A 19,564-nucleotide genomic window follows, 5' to 3' on the forward strand; every position below is an offset into this window, starting at 1 on the left:
GCCTTATTACACCTGGCATTATTAATCATAAATTTCAAAAATGTATTTGGTAAAATCAATTTTAAGAACATTATAAAGATGCCTACAAACTACATGGGAAGTATGTCCTCATATATATCGGTACAATAATTTTCACACCAAACACCGTATAAACGTTGCAAAAAGTTCACTGAGTTCAGCGTTATATCCACATTTGCTTGTCGCAAGTACTTTCAACGAACCTTACTGTCGTCGTCTTCAGGCGAGTGCATAAATTTGCCGAAAAACTTTAAAAAAGAACTAATCCGATGCAGAATAGAACGCATAAAGCTTTACCAAAGCCATTAAGAATGTAAAGCAAACATTCAAAACGTTCAAAAGCCGATCGAGCATCTGGCTCTGCGACTAGCGAGGCCGCGCATGCGCAGACCCGAGGTCGCGCTAAACGTATATTAGATAACGCTAAAACGCACTTAAACGCTTGAATAACGTGACCCAAACATTGGGCAGATGAAGAGTGGGAGTGTTGCATGCTTCTAGCGTGGCGGTAAGGAGGGATTCCCAGATGAAAACTATTTTTCTATCATTGCAGCACTTGAGCATATGCGCTTGCGACCATAGCGGATTGTAACCCGGTTTGAGAACCTTTTTTGCCAGCTCTGTGGTGTGCCTACCCCTCACCACGTCGTCTTGGTGCTCAGCAAGGCGGCTGACAAGCATTCTGGTGGTGGCCCCGATATATCGTGTGCTTACTCCTGTTGCTAGATTTTCCAGTGGGACAGCACAGACCCCCGACTTCTCGAGCGTGGAGAACTTGTCTCTGTCATTACACAGAAGCTTGCGTAAGCTTAGAAGTGGAGCTAATGGTAGTACCAGGTTGCACTTCCTAAATATTCTGCAGATACGTATAGAGAGGGGTCCGAGGTATGGCAACGATGTTTGAATCACCAAAACCTCCCTCTTGCTGCTTAGCATGGTGCTTGGAAACAATGAATTCTTTACCCTACTGAGCACATGTGTAAATTTTGCACGTGAGAAGCCAGCCGTGCGTACTGCCAAACTGATGTTATCTAACTCGATATTGGCCAGCTCCTGCGTGGAAGAAAGCAAAAATGCCCTTCTTATGAGGTAGGCGATGGCAGCATTGGCATATCGAGAAGGCTGAAAGGCCTCTGCCTGGATGATGTACGGAGCTATGTTGGACTTGTGGTGTATCGAGAATTGTAGACCTTCTGAAGACTTACGTATACGCAGGTCTAAGAACGTTATTGCAGTGTTGTTCTCTTTCTCCCAGGTAAAATTAATGGAAGGGTATACACTTGAGAGGTGTTGCTTAAAGGTAAGAAAGGCCTCCTCTGTGTCTTCCCATGCTACTAAGATGTCATCTACATAGTGCAGATACAAGCACAGGTAGCGGATAGCAAGGGGGGAATCGAACGTTTTGCGCTCTATCTCTCTCATGACGAGTTCCGCTAAGATGGCAGATAAAGGAGAGCCCATGGGGACCCCTTGCTTTTGTAAATAAATTCTCTGGTTGAAACGGAAGTAATTATGCTCAGTGACGAAAATGAGCGCATCTCGTAAATCAAGTACCTGCTGAATGCTGAAGCCGTTTTTTAGTAGAAGAGAGTTAGCTAGCATTACGGCCTCAAAGAGGGGTACAGAAGGGTATAAAGAAATTACATCTAGCTTGTAGAAGGTGTAGGCGTCATGTGGTAGAACTCCGATGCTTTACGCGATGGTGGACTTGGCAATAACAGAAGAGGGAGTAACGTGTGGGGAATCCAGAACTATGATGCGCAGAAATTTAGCGAGCGCTTTCTCTAAATAATAGGTGGGATGAGACCGTTTGTTTACTAGCGGGCGTAGCGGCCAATTTGCTTTATGGGTTTTTGGTTGAAAGAACAACCTAGGACATGCAATGTTGGGGGAGGATCAAGAGGCCCAGTTAGGGTTGCAGAAACTCCTGGTAGTGTGATGATTCTTCTTGCTTTCCATAGTGTCGTTGGAGTGGGGTCCTCACTCAATTCCGAGGAGTGTGACTGCGTTAGAAATTTGTTGGCCCTGGTGAGAAAGTCACTTTCTCTGCACAACACAAACCTCTTGTCCTTGTCGGAGATGAGAAGTCTCAGGCTGGCTCTGTCAAGAAAACGCTCCACCGCTCAATAGTCCACAACGCCATTGGGTTTACCAGAGCTTTGCTTTGCCATAGCAACACTCGAGAGTATAGACAGCTCCATTTATGAACATGCAGTATCCATTTGACAGGGCTTAAGCGCTGCTAATGTGGCCGGGATCAACCGGAAAAGATTGTTGCTGGGGGAGGAATGCACATAGGTCTCCGCTGTAGAACTCTGTGCACATCATTGGGCACGTTTTCATCCGTGTAGTTGTAGTATGGGGTACTCATCTCCACCTTGTTCTGCTTGCGCGCCGAATGTGCTAACCATAGGAGCTTGCTGCTTAATTTATTTTCTAACATCTGGGCGGAATAAGAAGCTATACTGTGGAGTTTACCCACAGTATAGTTTCTTCAAGAGTGGGAGTGTAGCTTCCCACAGTATAGCTTCTTCAAGATTAGGCAGATCAAGAGTGGGAGTGTTGCACGCTAGAAGCATGCAACACTCCCACTCTTGATCTGCCCAATGTTTGGGTCACGTTATTCAAGCATTTAAGCGCATTTTAGCGTTATCTAATATATGTTTAGCGTGAGCTCGGGTCTGCGCATGCGCGGCCTTGCTAGTCACGGAGCCAGATGCTCAATCAGCTTTCGAACATTTTGAATGTTCGCTTTACATTCTTAATGGCTTTGGTAAAGCTTTATGCGTTCTATTCTGCATTGGATTAGTTCTTTTTTAAAGTTTTTCGGCAAATTTATGCACTCGCCTGAAGACGACGACAGTAAGGTTTGTCTAAAGTACTTGCGACAAGCAAATGTGGATATAACGCTGAACTCAGTGAACTTTTTGCAACGTTTATGTTCTCATAACAGCAAGTTTATAAAAAAATTATTAGAATTAGTTTGGTTGATTTAGTTATGGCAACATGACACGTGGGTGATCTGCTGAGAGGGATGCATCCCACAAAGACTTTTATGGGAAACTGGACCCTATTTAGATGAAGAAAATCCAGAAAATTCCACAGGCCATCCTGTTGGCCATGCCCAAACCCATGACTAACTGAACTATGTGCTACCTGTTGCAGTAATTAAGTGAATATAATATAATATAATATAATATAAATATATATATATATATATATATTTTTTTATAAGAATTACATTCAATTTATTATTTTGCTAAATTTTCTTGCCAATAGACAGTTTACAATGATAGCACTACATGTAAGGCCAGCAAATTGAATGTAGACAGAAATGAATCAATTTATAGAAATCCAATCAAAATTTTGGGATGGGATGTATGACATTATACAAGTTAGAAGTATATAAACATAACTTTGAGTTTTGTAGTAATTGGTCAAACGGCCTAGGAATGTATAGTGAACAAACAAACAAACATTCTCATTTATATATATAGATTAAAACAAATATAAAATAATGTGATAAAATTATTATTTTATCTAAATACTGTAATATAAAACATTTTCTTCATTTTTGTTAATTGTTTAATTTACATGTATATTAAATAATCCTAAGCGCAACGTAAGTTCTTTTCTTCCAGATGATTCCAAAATATTAATTATTAATAAATTATAATTATTAACTTAGATAAGAGATGGTGCCTAATGTCTACCTCTAGTAGCAAATTACTTAGTATTAATTATTAAAATTAGTGGATTTATCATTTGGCTGTGTGTATATTATATATATATATATATATATATAGGGCTACATTTAATTTACCTTTTAGAAGTTAAAATGCTGGCAACTGATCTGTATATAAACTGATCAAATTCCACTTGAAGTCTTTTTGTCATTGCTTCATCTACTGATTCATGAGAACTTCTAAAATTCTTCCAATGATAACAAATGTATTTTACTGAATCACTAAAAAATAAATTTAATTATTATTTTAAAATACTAGAATATTTTTACATTAGATGTAAATAAAATCATCATAAAAATGTGTGTTCAATATACCTAATATACTGTCCAAGAAGTTTAGAAAAATCACAGTATTTTCTGCATTGAAATGTATTAAAACCTTCACGAAAAATATATATTAACCACGTAACAATGGACAGAAGCTTGACCATTTTTTTTTCTTCAAAATTATCTATTTTGCAAAATTCTTTATCTGAAAATTTGAAAAGCTTTTAAAACTTCTATATCATATACATATATTTATTATTTTATAAATACAGTAGAGCATCGATTATCCGACTTAATTGGGGACTGGCGTTGGTCGGATAACCGAAAAGTATGAAAAAATACATTATTAGTATAGTGTGTTAGGCCTGGTTTAAATACTAGCCTCCCTTTCATAGTCGAGCCAGTGCTGCCAGCTAAAACATGCAAAAATTTAACAAAAATAATATTAAAGTAGCCAAGACATAACCAAATATTGTAGCGCCATATCACTAGCAGACATTTGAATTTGCCGACTAGAATGAGGTCGGTTAACCGATAAGTTGGTTAATCGAGGGTCGGATAATCGATGCTCTACTGTAGTCACAAAAAACAGAATGAGATATAAAGAGAAATTTTCATTTTTCTACATTATTATTTCCTAGAAATATTAACTTTTTGTATGTAAATAATATCTGATTCTAAAATTTCTGTTGAAATAATGAAGCACTATACAATCCTATATTAATTACAGAAAATCCTCATTAATTCAAATTCAGATAGTCCAAAATCCTGTTAGTTCATAACTGTAATTTTGTCCTGGCTGGGGATATAGAGATTTACATGTTAACGAATTTGGTTAGTTTGAAATATGGCTACTTTAAAATTCCAAGTGAAAATTCTGTCTGAACTGCAATATGGATATATTAACTCATTTTTTAGATCAAAGTGCCTCCATACTATAAGAGAACAATAGACCAACAACAACTCTAATCTGGTCAATATGGATTTGCTTTTACAATAACATATTTTCGGATATCATCTTACCAATGGAATATCTATTTTCTTCTTATCTCATAAGATACAGCTGGGTTTTGAGATTGCAACATTGGGCTACAAGTAGCAGATTGAGATATTTGTAGGGAGAGCTCTAAAATACTACATTTGGGCAACTTATACTTTTTGGACTACTTTTAAAATAATTTGGGTTACATTTTGAGGAATTCTGCTTTGCTTTTTATAAAACCTATCTGACAACCTGTGAGGTTCTCACTGGACAAGTGCTGTTTACCTGCAGTTTATTTATATTAATTAATAATAATAACTGTAATAATAATGAAAATAACTTTCTGCTACATAGCCATATTCCATTTGCTTAATAAATTACATCAGTTACATGGCATTTGGCATACTGTGTAGAAATATGTAAATCTTGGATAATTCAAAACTCAATAATTTGAAGTTGCAATTATTTCATCCCTTAAATTTCAAACTAACGAGGATTTCCCGTATATGTGCTCCTCCTCCCATGTAACAGTTCATAGTCACACTGATGCAGCGCTGCTCGATAGTAACTAATTAGCACCTGAGAAAAAACAAATTTCTGCTGACTCTGTTTCCAGAATGGTTGCTAATAGAGAACAAGTCAAGTGCTGGCATGCTTATATAAACATTTAATAAACAACTTTAATGTACATTTACTGCATTCAGCTCATTATTTTTATTTATTTTTCTCTCCTTTTGAACATTTTTGACACTCATTATGTCACATTTTCACTTTGTCACTTGAGGCAACCACCTCATCATCTTACCCTCCACACCTCCATGTACTGATGGACTTTGTATATTTGTCAGTCAGTCAAAATAACATCTATTTCGATTACTAAATAAAAATCTTTATTTACGTAATGTTTTTTAGGCTGCAATTTGAAAAAATTGTAGACTTATAAATTCCCGCTGTCATCTGTCCATCCATCTTTCCTTAATCTTGAGAGCAGAGTTAGATATATGAAAGACGAGACCAGATATAGAAACCTTAGGGACAGGAGGCCCAATTAACTATATACAAACTTTGGATTCAAACTGAAAATTACGTTATTTCAATTTAAGAATTTTCTCCCAAAAGGTGTTAAATGACTGGACTGACTCTATTGTTAAAGGAAAAGCATGATGTACAGAGGCAAGCCACTACTAATTTGATGTGGAGAGCATATATTTAAATTAAAAATTGCAGCCCAGCATTGTGACCATGTCACAATGAATAATTGCTTGTTATGTTATATTATTTTATGAAAATATATCTGATAAAAACAAAATATAATGGAAATAATCAGTCTGAACTTAATTACTATTATTGACTAATTTTTTTATAAACATAAAAACATGCTGTACTTTATATTATACTTTATAATATGATTGAGTGAGTAAATGATATTGCAAATTTTCAAAACTGAAATGTCTATTATGTAATACTACATTTTAAATATAAATTTCCTCCTCATTACATGCATGAAATTAACAAAATTGATTGATTTTATGTATTACGATTTCTCATTTATTAAAAGTTCAAAAATAAGATGTTATTTCATTTGGTATTTGATATTTGACAGCAATGTTGTTATTACTTAGAAATGTTTATAAAACTCTTAAGTCAAGTACAATTCCATTGATGATAACCACAAAAAAAAAATGATAAAATTCTAAATGTTAAACGTTTCCTAAGATAAAAAATTTTTCAGGATTAAGTTTCTAAACATATACTTCAACATTAACTGAAAAAAAATCAACATTTTCAAACATCAGGCATTTAAACTTACAAACCGTGGTCATGTAACATTTAAAAATCATTTAAAATGAAAATGATGTGCGACAGTTTAAAACAAAATGTAGAAGACATATCTAAAATTATCTTGAAAATATAGATGTATGACAATGTAACTCAACAAAAATTAATTAAAAATTAATCTATGATCAATTCAAAAATGTGTTAAAAAGTACTATAAATTTGATTGTTGTATTTAAGATGTCCACTTAAAAATGATGATGATGAGAGGATCCAAATCAGAAGGTTCACATTTTTTATTCAAAACTAAGTTGCTGTTAGTAACAATAATAATTTCTTCTAAAGTCCTCAAAGGAATGTTTCTATAGTTCAGAATTTAAAGTAAAATAAAATTTTAATTGCAGTCACATCTCTTATACACAGAGATTTCATATATTCTTCTTTAAAAGAAGATTCAGACAAGGAAACTAGAAATAGAGATTGCTAAATATTATTATTTATTACTAATTAGAGTATATGTTATCACTTTCATCAAAGCTTTCCAAAACTTATAGTTTGATGGAGTTTGTAAGACTGAAAGATGTAAGACTGAGCTTCAAGATTGAAAAAAGTTGACTAAGAGCTTCAGGAGACTGTTAAGTCTCCTGAAGCTATCAGTCTACTTTCAATCAGTCACTGAACTATCTAGTCAACTTTCAATGGTTCTTCTCTTAAATGGTTAGTGTTGTTTTCACAATTTTCCTTTAGAATAGAATATATGAAAGCTCTACAAATAACAAATGTTATGGCTGCAAATTAAATTTTATTCTACTTGAAATTCTGACTATAGAAACATTCCTTTGCAGACTGCAGAAGAAGTTATCATCACTACTAAGAGTGACTTAGTCTTGAAAAAAACACTAGTCTTCTAATTAGACCCAGTAATTTAAAATTTTAATAAACAAAACATATCCCTTTTATACTTGTAGAATAATTCATTAGCATCAAACCAGGTTGAATGTCTTGTTTTTAAGTAAGAAAAGAAAACATGATATACTGAGGATTTACATACAAGATTAATGAATATAATGTTGCCTATTGTTATAACAAATGATTAAACCATAACTGTGTAAAAACTGACTAAAAATATTTTATAAAGACATTAGAATTATTAAGTAATAATAAATTTAGAAAACATGTTGATAACATGTTATCAACATGTTTAACATCAAAATCTTTTCCATGGTGGGGAGACACTGTCAACTTCATCCTATAGACTGTATGAGTTTCATAGCATTTTGCCCATTAGTATTTGTCTAACAGTTGATTGATAACTGAGTGAATTTTAATTTAAAAATGCATGACATTAAAAAACAAAAAACTGGCATTAAATTCTGCTGAAAACCTGGAAAAAGCAGTGTAGAAATGTTTCAAATGCTGCAAAGAGCCTTTGGGGAAGCTACCATGTCTCATTTGAAGATAACAAATAGGAATAGAAAACTAAAAAAATGGCCAAACTGACTACAGATAATCCAAGGCCAGTAATACCTTCAACAGCCACCACATACAAAAGTAAGACATCATTTCCAGACTAAGTTAATTGTTGAATCACTATGCAAGAACTAGTGGAGGACTTGAACATCTCATTTGGTTCATACCAACTCTGATGTTGCACAAACCATGATACTTAATTAACAACTTATCAAAAAAAAAAAATACCTGGAGACAAATTGCACAAGAACTCTCTGAAAAATATGAAACAGAAGAAAACTATTTGAAATCAGTCATAACAGGAGATAAAACATAAATTTACTGTTAAAATCTGGAAATGAAGCAAGCATGAGCCATTCAAATGTTAAGATGATGATGATGATTTTCTTCAATTATTGAGGCAATACAAACTATAAATTTGTCCCCCAAAGTAGAACAGTTAATGTGATGTTTTATATAAGTATGTTTCAACAATTATATGAAACAGTTCAGCTGCAATCAGCTCATGGTGGTTGTGAATCCATAGAAAGAGAATTACACACCAGAAATGTTTGAATGAGTAGTGGTATGTAGCCTGGCATCATTTTGGTGAAGAAACCATGTTTTGTTTCTACACAAATCTGGCCTGAAAAGGTGTGTAATTCTCTTTCTATGGTTTCACAACTACTACTATATTCACCCAACCTCTCACTGGCTGACTTACTTTTTCCTTGCCTTGAGCAAGCACTAAAGAGACAACATTTTGAGACACAAAAAGAAATAGAAGTAAAAGCAAAAAAAAGTCAAAGTGAATTCCTGCATCTGCATACAATGCTGCCTTCAAAGACTGGAAAAAATAACTTTATTATTGTATAAAGGCTGAAGGTGATACTATGTAAACATTTTTAAGTTAAGTTAAATATAATTTATACCAAAAGTCCCCAAACTTTTTGATTACACTTTGAATAATTGGTTAAACACCTATACTTACTGTCTTCCAGTTTAATTTCCAATAAAAATTTGAACATATCACCAAATGGTATTTGCTGGAATAATGCTAATATATCACTTTCCTTCCATCTTAACAAAATATCACATACATCCATTTCCTACAAAATTATACAAATTTCTTAAAGCATTTCAATTCAGATCCATAATTTTATAAAACAAAAAATATATTAATTGCTGATTACACATACTTCATCTTCACCTTCAATAGAATTAACCATAACCCATCTATCGTGGGGTGTTTCTCCTCCAGTGGCCAACATCACAGATGATTTATAATATTCAAGAAACTTCTCTCTTCCTCTTGAAAATAAAGTATATATTTGTAAAATTTTACAATCACATTAATTTTTTTTTTAGTTTGGTTCAATTTTAATTCTCATATTACATACTGTGAATTAAGAACAAAATAAAATTGTGAGTTAGGAAATCAATTTTTATTGTAAAATTTCTTAATATTTGAAAATCAAATTTTTATTTTTATTTAAATGATACAAATAGCACAAATGTTTTGGTTATGAACATTTGAATGTAGACAAACATATCAACTTTGTATACAGATTACATATGATGTATGTGCAATGTTTAATTTATTAATTTTTAAATGCTAGACAATTTTATACATAACAGCAACTACTAAGTCAATTTAATTAATTAACACCAAATCATCAGCCAAATAATCAGACTATTTTTGAGCTATATTAATGATGAGTTACTAATTAATTTTACTAGAGGTAGCCAGATATGCTACCATCTTGTATTAATTTTAATTAAGATGCAATTTGAAAAATTGTAGACCTATAAATTCCCACTGTCATCCATCCGTCTTTCCTTAATCTTGAGAAAAGAGTTAGATAGATGAAAGACAAGACCAGATATGGAGACCTTAGGGACTGGAGGCCCCTATTAACTATATAAAAACTTTCTGATGCAAACAAGAAGTCATGTTATTTCAATTCAAACCTTTTCCACTAAAAGCAGTTAATAGATGACTGCCACGACCCTATTGTTAAAGGAAAAGTATGATGTACAGGGGCAACACTCTAATAATAATTTGAGGTAGAGAGCATACATTTTAAATTAAATAAATTAAAAAAGTATGATTAAAAATTGCAGCCTGGCATTGTGACAATGTCATGATAAATAATTGCTCATAATTATATGATTGTGAGACCACGGAGTTTAGCAGGAATTTTGTAAATGAAAGGAAACTTTTCCCTTTTTTTGCATTGTTCAAAATTATTGTAAACATCCTCCTTCAACTATCAACAGTTAGGTGGGAAATTTGACACTTAGCTGTCAAAAACTGCAAGTCATCGTCAACAATGGATCACTTTCCCACACTAATGCTATAAAAGTTTGCGCTACTGGAAGCTTAGCACTAGCACGCATCAGCACACACAAGTTATTATTGTACTTGTGCCAGTCAACGTCCATGCTTCAGACTTGAATCCTGTCGGAAAAGACACTCAACGACAGATCTTCCATACCATCGGCAACCGCCATCCCCTCCAATCTCATACATAGAGGTATTTGTTAGAACTTTGGGTTAATGTGAGCCTAGGTATACAAAATGGCGGCGCTTCCGGTCGCCATTTGTTTGCACATGCAAATGTGCAAACAAGATGGCGACCAACAACAATAACCTAAACGCGCCTATATTTAAACTTTTTTAAAACTAAAACATTTTTAAAACGTAAATTTGCTACTTACTTTTTCCCCTGCTTTTGGTTACTTTTCCTACTCTTGGACCAGAAACGAAAAATAAAAAAGTCATCATACTACCCATAAATTCAATTGATGCATGGACGAAGTGAATTACGAGATTCTATACATCAGTGGTTCGAACAAAATTTGCCTGTATTGTACATAAATTTTACTCCTCTTAAGAACTGCAGTCTTACGATTCACGTCTCTCGCCTTTTCATCTACGATAGGCAGCGTCTCCAGAGAGGGTGGTACTTGCGATCCACGGCCACCTAGCCTTCCACGTGTCGTTCACGTTGTCTTTCAGGTCGAAAATCACTATTACATATCCTTGGTTATGACAAATTTAACACATTTAACACACATTTACACGCTTTTAAACACATTTACACACTTTAAACGCACATTTGAACCAGATATAAACCCTTTACAAAATTTTTACCTCACTTACACAATGTTAACACACCTTTAATACGCTTTCATGACATTAACACGCATTAAACACATTAAGGACACGTTTAACATGTTAATTACCATTGACAAACTTTCCTCCTGGATAACTTTAGACTTTGAGTAAATTGTACAAACTTTAAAAAAACACAGACACTTTTAAAAAAATTAACAACGTGCATAATCCGTCTACATAGTAACCAAAATTCGAAATTCACATTATTCCTCATGTTTCCTGAACGGAATTTTTTGATGGATATTTGCATACAAAGGCATCATTACTATCAGCGCCATCTACATTTCTTTTCTAAAAACACTTGTCATCGAGGTTACCAGAAGCGCCGCCATTTTGTATACTTAGGCTCACATTAACCAAACTTTGTGAACTCTCACTCCCCCTAATAGCATTGAATCACATTTAACCGCATTTAATCGAGTAGCGTTTAGTCAGATAGACTTGTAACCGAATTTTGTATGTTAACTTTAGTTAATCAATAAATGTTCTGTTTGTTAACCTGTCGACCCTTTTCCCGTGAAGACACTTGTCCACATGCTCGCAACCTCCCTACTCACTTTTTTGCCCTCCTCTGCCATCCAACCGACAAGGAGATCGTGTTTTACCAGCCTGCGCAGATTATGTGGTCAGGAAGGATTGACCCTTGGCCCCCTGTTTATCTCACATGGTAATTTTTAATTTAGTAATTTCTGGAAGAAAAGATTCATGCCACAGTGGGACTTGAACTCACAACTTCTGCTTACCATGCAGATTCCATCATGCCAATTATGTTACTGGATCTCTGTCAGATCTTCACTCCCAAAACTATTAATTTTGAAATAACCATACAGGTTATGCATGATACCGACTGGGATGTCTTAAGTGTCCATGGCCACACTCAGCCGGCCAATGCTTTTATCTCAGCATGGTGTATGTATGTGTATATGTATAGACATAAAACATACCAACAAACTTTGAGGAGTTATAGAGGACACCAAAACAATCATTTTTTGTTATTAAATCCATCTCAACAAATGATCTGTTTTGGCAATAGAGCAAATTATTTGAATTTACAGTAAGTGCACAAAATGGCAATCATGTACTGTACTTCAATACAGAGATTGTATTGTTGGTTCATGGATTCATGAGTCCCTATGGAATATTCATAAAATAGCTTACACATGTGAGCAAGTGGCCATGATTCCTTCCAGAAGATCATCATATTGACAACAATTGGGAGACCTCTCTTCACACAAGCATGTAGCTTTCTGTACATTGCAATTCACTTCACCATAAACAAGATGCATCTCAGCTGTTCTTCAAAAGAAAAATTATTGTCCATTTTTAAGAAGAATTTCAAACACACAAATGAGTAACAAACGAAACTTGAAGGTACCAAGGTTGCCAGCTGATAGTAAAAACTACCACCTGTTTGAAAATTTTCAGCAATCTTCATCAGGATAAAAGTGACTTTATTGTTTTTTTATCACAACTTAACAAGAAAAGGAAAACAAGAAATTGCTTGGATTGTCACTGGCCACCAGTGCACTGTGGCTCTAAATTACAACTTTAATTTTCTCAATTGACAAAACAGCTCATTTGTGAGCAAGGATTTATTAACAAAACATGATTGTTTTGGTGTCATCTATAACTCCCAAAGTTTTGTTGGTATGTTTTTGAAACTTCCTGTATATAAAAACAACAAACCTGATTTAATTAATGTCAAACAATCAGCGAAATTATCAGGCCATTTTGAGAAACAAAATTAATAGCTCTGAAAGCAATTATGCTACCCGGACCTCTGTCCAGGTAGTGTAATTGGCAATGCAAGTGCATGGTAAGCAGAAGTTGCAGGTTCGAGTCCCACTCTGGCCAAATTCTTCTTCTTCCAGAAATTTCTAAATTAAAGATTAACTTTTCATAATTACTAAAGTAGACCAAAAATAGCCCATTAATATGGCTGATCATTTAGCATTAATTAAAATTTTTTTTTTCAAAAACAAATAAGAATCTGAATACTAAAATGGAATTCCAAAACAGAATTGTGTCATATATTGTAGATAGTATAATATAATAGACAGTAATTATTATAATAAATATTTATGTATAAAATAAATATATAAATACCTAATTGGAAAGAGGAGTGTTGCAAAAACTGTTATAATATGATCCAAAAGAGGTGATTCCATATATGAGTGTTTTGATGCTAACCATAAAGACAATCCTGGAAACTGAATAAAATTTGTTGCCCATTCACCAACTCCAGCAGGGCATCGTAACACATGATTTAATATAAACAAGTGATCTTCTAAAGTAGCTATTCTCAGCAACAAAGCTATCTAAAGTATATAAAAAGTACAGTACATTATTACAATAAAAATTAATTTTAAAAAATGATATATTTATTTTTCAATTCATCTTATACCTCTGTTTTAATAAAAAGTTCACAAATAAATTCAGCTTGTACAGTATATTTTGAAATGATAATGCTTTTAAACTTGAACTGAGAACTGACAAATTGAAAAATATGCCAACAAAGATAGTAAGAATGAGAATATTTCAAAGTATTTGAGCAAGACAATATAATAGATAATAGACAATTTTTTCAATGATTTTACTTAATAAATAAATTTCAAAAATTAAATCTAAACTTATTTTTGCCATTTGTTATTTGCCTAAACTAAGTGATTTCACTTACGATGAAATCACTTAGTTTACATAATAAAACCTAGGACTTATTTACAGAATTATCTGGTACATTTATTTTATGTTTACTTTTAATTCTATATCAGGAGCTAAATTTTATGGGAAAGATTGTGGAACCCTCCTACTTCTAAAAAGTAATCTGTAGAGAAATTACAAGGGAGAAACTCTTCATTGCAATGAATGCCTTTAAGTTGTTAATTATAGACTCTTGCAAACTGGTTATTCCAAATGATAGTCTATAAAACAGACCAAAAACATTAAAAGTTAAAAATTATATCATTGTACTATTATATTATGCAAAAAAAAATTGTTATTTAGGCAAAATTATAAATTTGAGTGTGTCTAATAATCTACTATCAATAAAATTTGTTTACTAAATACTTTAAGTCTTTCCACACTTCTCACAACTACTATATCTTTTACACCCTCAATTTGAGGGCAGCTGCTATTGAATTAGTTTAAAAATTTAAAAAGTGTAATTATAATAAATAAATGTATAATAGTTTTGATTTATAACAAAAAAATTAATTTATAATTAAATTTTTCGATTTATTAATAATTTTAAAAATTTTTTATAATTATGTTAATGAATGAAACCATAAATAATTTCAGTTTTTGTAATTATGTTTTTATTCTGTTATTTGTTTTCTTGTAATTTTATGGTGATATGATTATTTTTTGGGAGAAACCAAACAGTCACTTGATGGTGCTACCTTTCATGTAGATATAAATAAAGAAATAAAATAATAATTAATACAAAGCTGACTGCCAATATTCTATTGTTTTCTCTGTTAATCAAATTTTCTTCAAGCCTTGAATCTGAATGAGCCATTGCTGACAGCCCCACAAAATAACTAAATGAACTTTTTTGGCTGAGTAGACTATAATATTGACAATGGAAGGAAGACATACCTTGCACATTTTCACAAGCTCTCCCAAATTCCCTGTTGCCCCCTTTCGAGAAAGGTACAGTGTGTCGTCTTCTCATTTGGAAACATAAATTTTAGGCCCTACATGTAACAATTTATCTTCTCTATTATTTTATTAATTTATGATTACACACTACTTTTCAAAAGTTTGCAATCATAATTTGTAAAATGTTAGTACAGTGATACCTCGGTTAACGTCGATAATCCATACAAAAACAATCGGCGAAATCCGAAATAGACGAAAACCGAGGCAATTATTTCCGTACGAATCAATGTAAATTCAATTAATTCAATCTAGACACTCCAAAATAAATACCAGAAACCATTTTATAGAAAATTAATATAGCATTAAATACTAAAAGCAATAAGAAATTAATATAAAAGACCAATTAGCATAAAGATAAAAGATAAGATAATTAGCATCAAGATAAAAGCAATGGAACACGTCACACTTTACCAAGGGGCGATGTAATTGTCATGTAATAGTAGTTGTATGTGTTTATGATGGTCGTATCACGGGGAATAATGCCTTCCGGGAGGTCTGTTTAAGGGTAACTGGCCCTTATTCAGGTGTTACAAACGTGGAGAAAACCTGGAAAACTTCACGTGGCTAGCTTGTCCTGGCAAAGCACAAACCCACGACCAAACTCCCAGTTTTCAGAGAACAAAACCGTTGGGCTGTTGTGGGGTAATGCTCATACAATGAGAAATAACGCCACACTAAGCAAGAAAATGTGTGGTCACCCTTTGTTTTTGCAAAATTAGCAGCAAGGTCACTTGAGCATACTGACGAAATCCGAGGCAATCGATGAAAACCATAACATATTTTTCATGAAAAAAATCGACGATAACCGAAGTTAATGAAAGCTGAGGTATTACTGTATTACATTTTATTTTCTTTTGTTTTTTATTGTAAATTTTGGAAAATCATTATTCTTCTTAAATAAGACCTAAGCAATGCATTTCTTTTTTGTTCTTAACCTTTTCCATTCTGGCGATCTACAGACATTTTTGAGTGGAATTCGTCATGCGGCGCATTTTTTGCATTTTTTGGATAATTTTTTAAATCGCGATATTTCGCATCAAAAGTGTGCTATGTTTAATTTGTTTTTTGTGTTTGATTAAAAACATATTACTGTTTAAGAATGTTTAATTTATAGTTTAATACAAATTTAAAATAATATTAAAATTTGAAGTTTACAGGGTGACAATAATTAACCCGTACAAGTTTTTTGTATCGTAAATTTATTAAAGAAATAAAAATTAGCAAAACAACAGCATATAACAGTGACAATACTTTACGTATTAATCAGATATTCAGCCAGTTTCAAAGTGGCCTCCTTTTGCTTTGATGCAGAGCCCCAAATGCATTTTGAAATTCTCAGCGATGGGCCGCACTCTTCTGGAGACAGTTTGTCTCACTCCCAGCGCAAGGATTGCTTCAGCGACTCCAAACTTTCATGCCGCTTAGAACAGGCCCTAGCCTCCAAAATGGACCACACACTGTAGTCCATTGGGTTCAGATTCGGGGAGTACGGTGGCCATTCCGCAGACGAGATGAAATCGGGAAAATGAACCTTGCACACTTCTGAGTCTTCTTCGCCCTGTGTGTCGGTGCCGAGTCCTGCTGAAACGTCCATTTCGCACTGCCAAAATGCCACTGAGCCCACAGAAGTACCACAGCCTCGAGAATGTCATGATGGTACACATCTTGATTGATTTTGGCCCCTTGATCGACGAAGACAAGGGGTGTCTTGCCGCTCGCACAAATTCCGCCCCAAACCATGACTGACATTGGATTTTGTGATGTTCGATGACGGCTGAGCGTCCAGGAGCCCCCGCGGACCAGTTCCTGTCGTTTTGATGGTTGTACGGAGAAAAGCTTCTCGTCTGTGAAGAGAATGCACTCCCATTGTCGACCTGCGGCCCGACGCTTGAGTTAACGGAATCTCTTGGAGTCTCACGGACTTGTTTTCATCGGTGAGGAGCTGAACCTTTTGGAACTTTTAGGGCTTGAGTACGAGTTCCTTTTTCGCCATTAACCACACCGATTCGCGATTGATTCTGATCTCACAAGCAATTTTTCTCATGGAGACCTTCGCATGTCAGTCAACTCGCTTTGTGATGATCTTCCGGTTCCTAGACGTGTTGACAGTGCGCTTTCTTCCACGTCCGGGACGATCACCATTGTGGCCAAGCTCCTTGAATCGCCGAACTGCATCTGAGACTGTCATTTTTGGAACACCGAGCAGACGAACAATTTCACATTGATGCTTTCCTTGCCGGAATAGCTCCAAAATTGCACAACATTTGTTCGACACCATTAAAAAATTAAAGAACTAACCCTTATTACATCGAAAGTACATCTACACGGGCAGGAAATCATGGAGAATTAAACAATAGTATGTGAATTGGTGACAGTAAAAAAGTTCAGGTGCAGCATTGCTACAAACTTTGTACGGGTTAATTATTGTCACCCTGTATAAACAAAAGAAAAAAAAAATTAATTTACAGAGAATCACTGAACTTTGTGCATCTATTACGTAGATACATCTGACTTCTTTTAAACAAAATAAACTGCAGCTCTCTATCTAGAGCGGGGGGGGAGAAGTTATTGCCATTATTTACACTACGTATCAAATTACTTAGTCGGGAGAGGAGTCGATTGTTATCGTAAAGCGACACATTAAAGTTTATAGTCATATATTTCTGCTTGAAATAGTGAATATTTGACACTTCTTTTTATATTTTTTCAATGCTATATACAATAATACACTAAAATAAGCGATTAGTTAATTTTTTCCTGCAATTACGCAATATCCAGAAGTAATGAGTTTTCCAGTAAATTTTTCAGCTAGACACTTTTGATAAGCTTCTTGTCTAAGTAAAGTCAAATAACATGAAAACTAGTAAAATTATGGCTCTAAAATGAAGAATATAGCTATTTTTTAACGTTTGTTTACATTCTGACTTTAATCACTTGAATTGGTTCTTCACGAGAAAATCCTGACCAGATGGTTCTGAAAAACTCTCATTCATTGAAGTTCATTCAGTCATAATATAAATTACCAATTAGAGCATAATAGGCATAGAAACAAAAATTTTAAAGCCAATTAACAGCACGATCTTCCATAGACTTACTATAGGGAGGTGGAGTTTCCCAAGAATATTTATTGCTAGATAGTTTTAAAAATATATTTATTCGCTTAAATATTGTTGAATTAGCTAATTTAAAGTCTATGTGCATTAAATTAGTTAATTAGAGCTAAAAACGATTTAAAAAGCAAATTTATTGCGATTGTTTACATTTTACTTCGAAGGTTGGAGGCAAGGCTTTTCGTGGCAAGTTTTTCCTTTCACAAGTCTCTGATTAGTTAAAGTAATGTCAACAAAGACAGAAGATACCCAATAAAACTGTAGAAGGCGTTTCCCTTTGATTGTTTTCAGTCAACTGTGTAGTTAACTGCAAAGATTTGCTGTAGTTGGTCGTTGGTCATTTTTACCAAAATATTTACTGCCCAGGAGTGGTAACAAAACAACTATTGGCTTAAACAAAGTCAATCGACCTACAGAAGAGCGAATCAAAGCTAAGATTGCTGGAAAACTTGAATATAACTCAAATTAATCGAATTTTTTGATTAATTATGCCTAAGGCAAATCTCACATCATTAATTAATGGCAAGTCACGTGACACCTCTCCAGGGAAACTACTAGCAGCTAATGGATTAAGAATACTTTGACATTTAATCTATTGTTTATGTCTATATCTGTGAAAAAGCTTATTGTTACAAATTATTGACCTATTGAATGAATGGCAAATTTATTTCTAAACTCTTCAAAACCACTGATTTTAATTAATTATTATTATTAGATAAATAAGCAACTGTCATCAGAATCTTTATATTATTTCCATCATCTTCAAAATCATCATCATCATCATCATACCCAAGTTAAAAATTTGACATAACTACAGGGTATCTAAAAAGTTACTATGTAGTGAGAAATTTGTAATAACATTGAAGTTATACATACAGTATTGTATATGAGACCTGTAAGTTGCATCTAATACTATATGTATAACTGCTTAACTGTTATTAAATGGACAACTTATAGGTCTCATATGCAATACAATATATATAACTTCAATGTCATTACAAATTTCTCACTGCACAATAGCTTTCCAGACACCTTGTACTAATGAAACAAAACATGAAATTTGCAGTAAGCTTTATTTTTTACTGCTACAGTTTACAGTATTCACTAATGGCATTTTGACTTTATTAAACTTATTGTAAATGTCAAATATATGGTGTTTCACAAAACCCTATGTGCTGTAGCAAGTTTTTATGTTTACAGTTCTGAATATTTTACAAAATCTAAATCTGTATAAATTTATTTATAAACATTATATAAACTAAAACAAATTAATAATAATAATAATAATAAACTGGAAACATTAAACCTTAACAAAACATACATAGCAACAGGCATGGCATTTATTTGAAACCTTTGGCTACTTCCTAATCACCCGT

The 19,564-nt window shown here is 33.6% G+C and overlaps 1 protein-coding gene across 1 annotated transcript in view; it reads right to left on the reverse strand.

The window, feature by feature from the left end:
• Positions 1 to 19,564, reverse strand: part of Epg5 (ectopic P-granules autophagy protein 5) — a 123,087-nt gene that overhangs the window by 80,619 nt on the left and 22,904 nt on the right. The window contains exons 6-10 of the mRNA XM_067284658.1: positions 13,525 to 13,736; positions 9,431 to 9,548; positions 9,229 to 9,346; positions 4,079 to 4,235; positions 3,842 to 3,985 (exon numbers count right to left, since the gene is read on the reverse strand). Coding sequence (XP_067140759.1) covers positions 3,842 to 3,985; positions 4,079 to 4,235; positions 9,229 to 9,346; positions 9,431 to 9,548; positions 13,525 to 13,736 — 749 coding nt within the window. The remainder of the gene's footprint in view (positions 1 to 3,841; positions 3,986 to 4,078; positions 4,236 to 9,228; positions 9,347 to 9,430; positions 9,549 to 13,524; positions 13,737 to 19,564) is intronic.

Source organism: Centruroides vittatus, unplaced genomic scaffold (genome assembly GCF_030686945.1).
Source record: "Centruroides vittatus isolate TY-2023 unplaced genomic scaffold, ASM3068694v2 scaffold_1444, whole genome shotgun sequence".
In the NCBI taxonomy this organism is placed as follows: Eukaryota; Metazoa; Arthropoda; class Arachnida; order Scorpiones; family Buthidae; genus Centruroides; species Centruroides vittatus.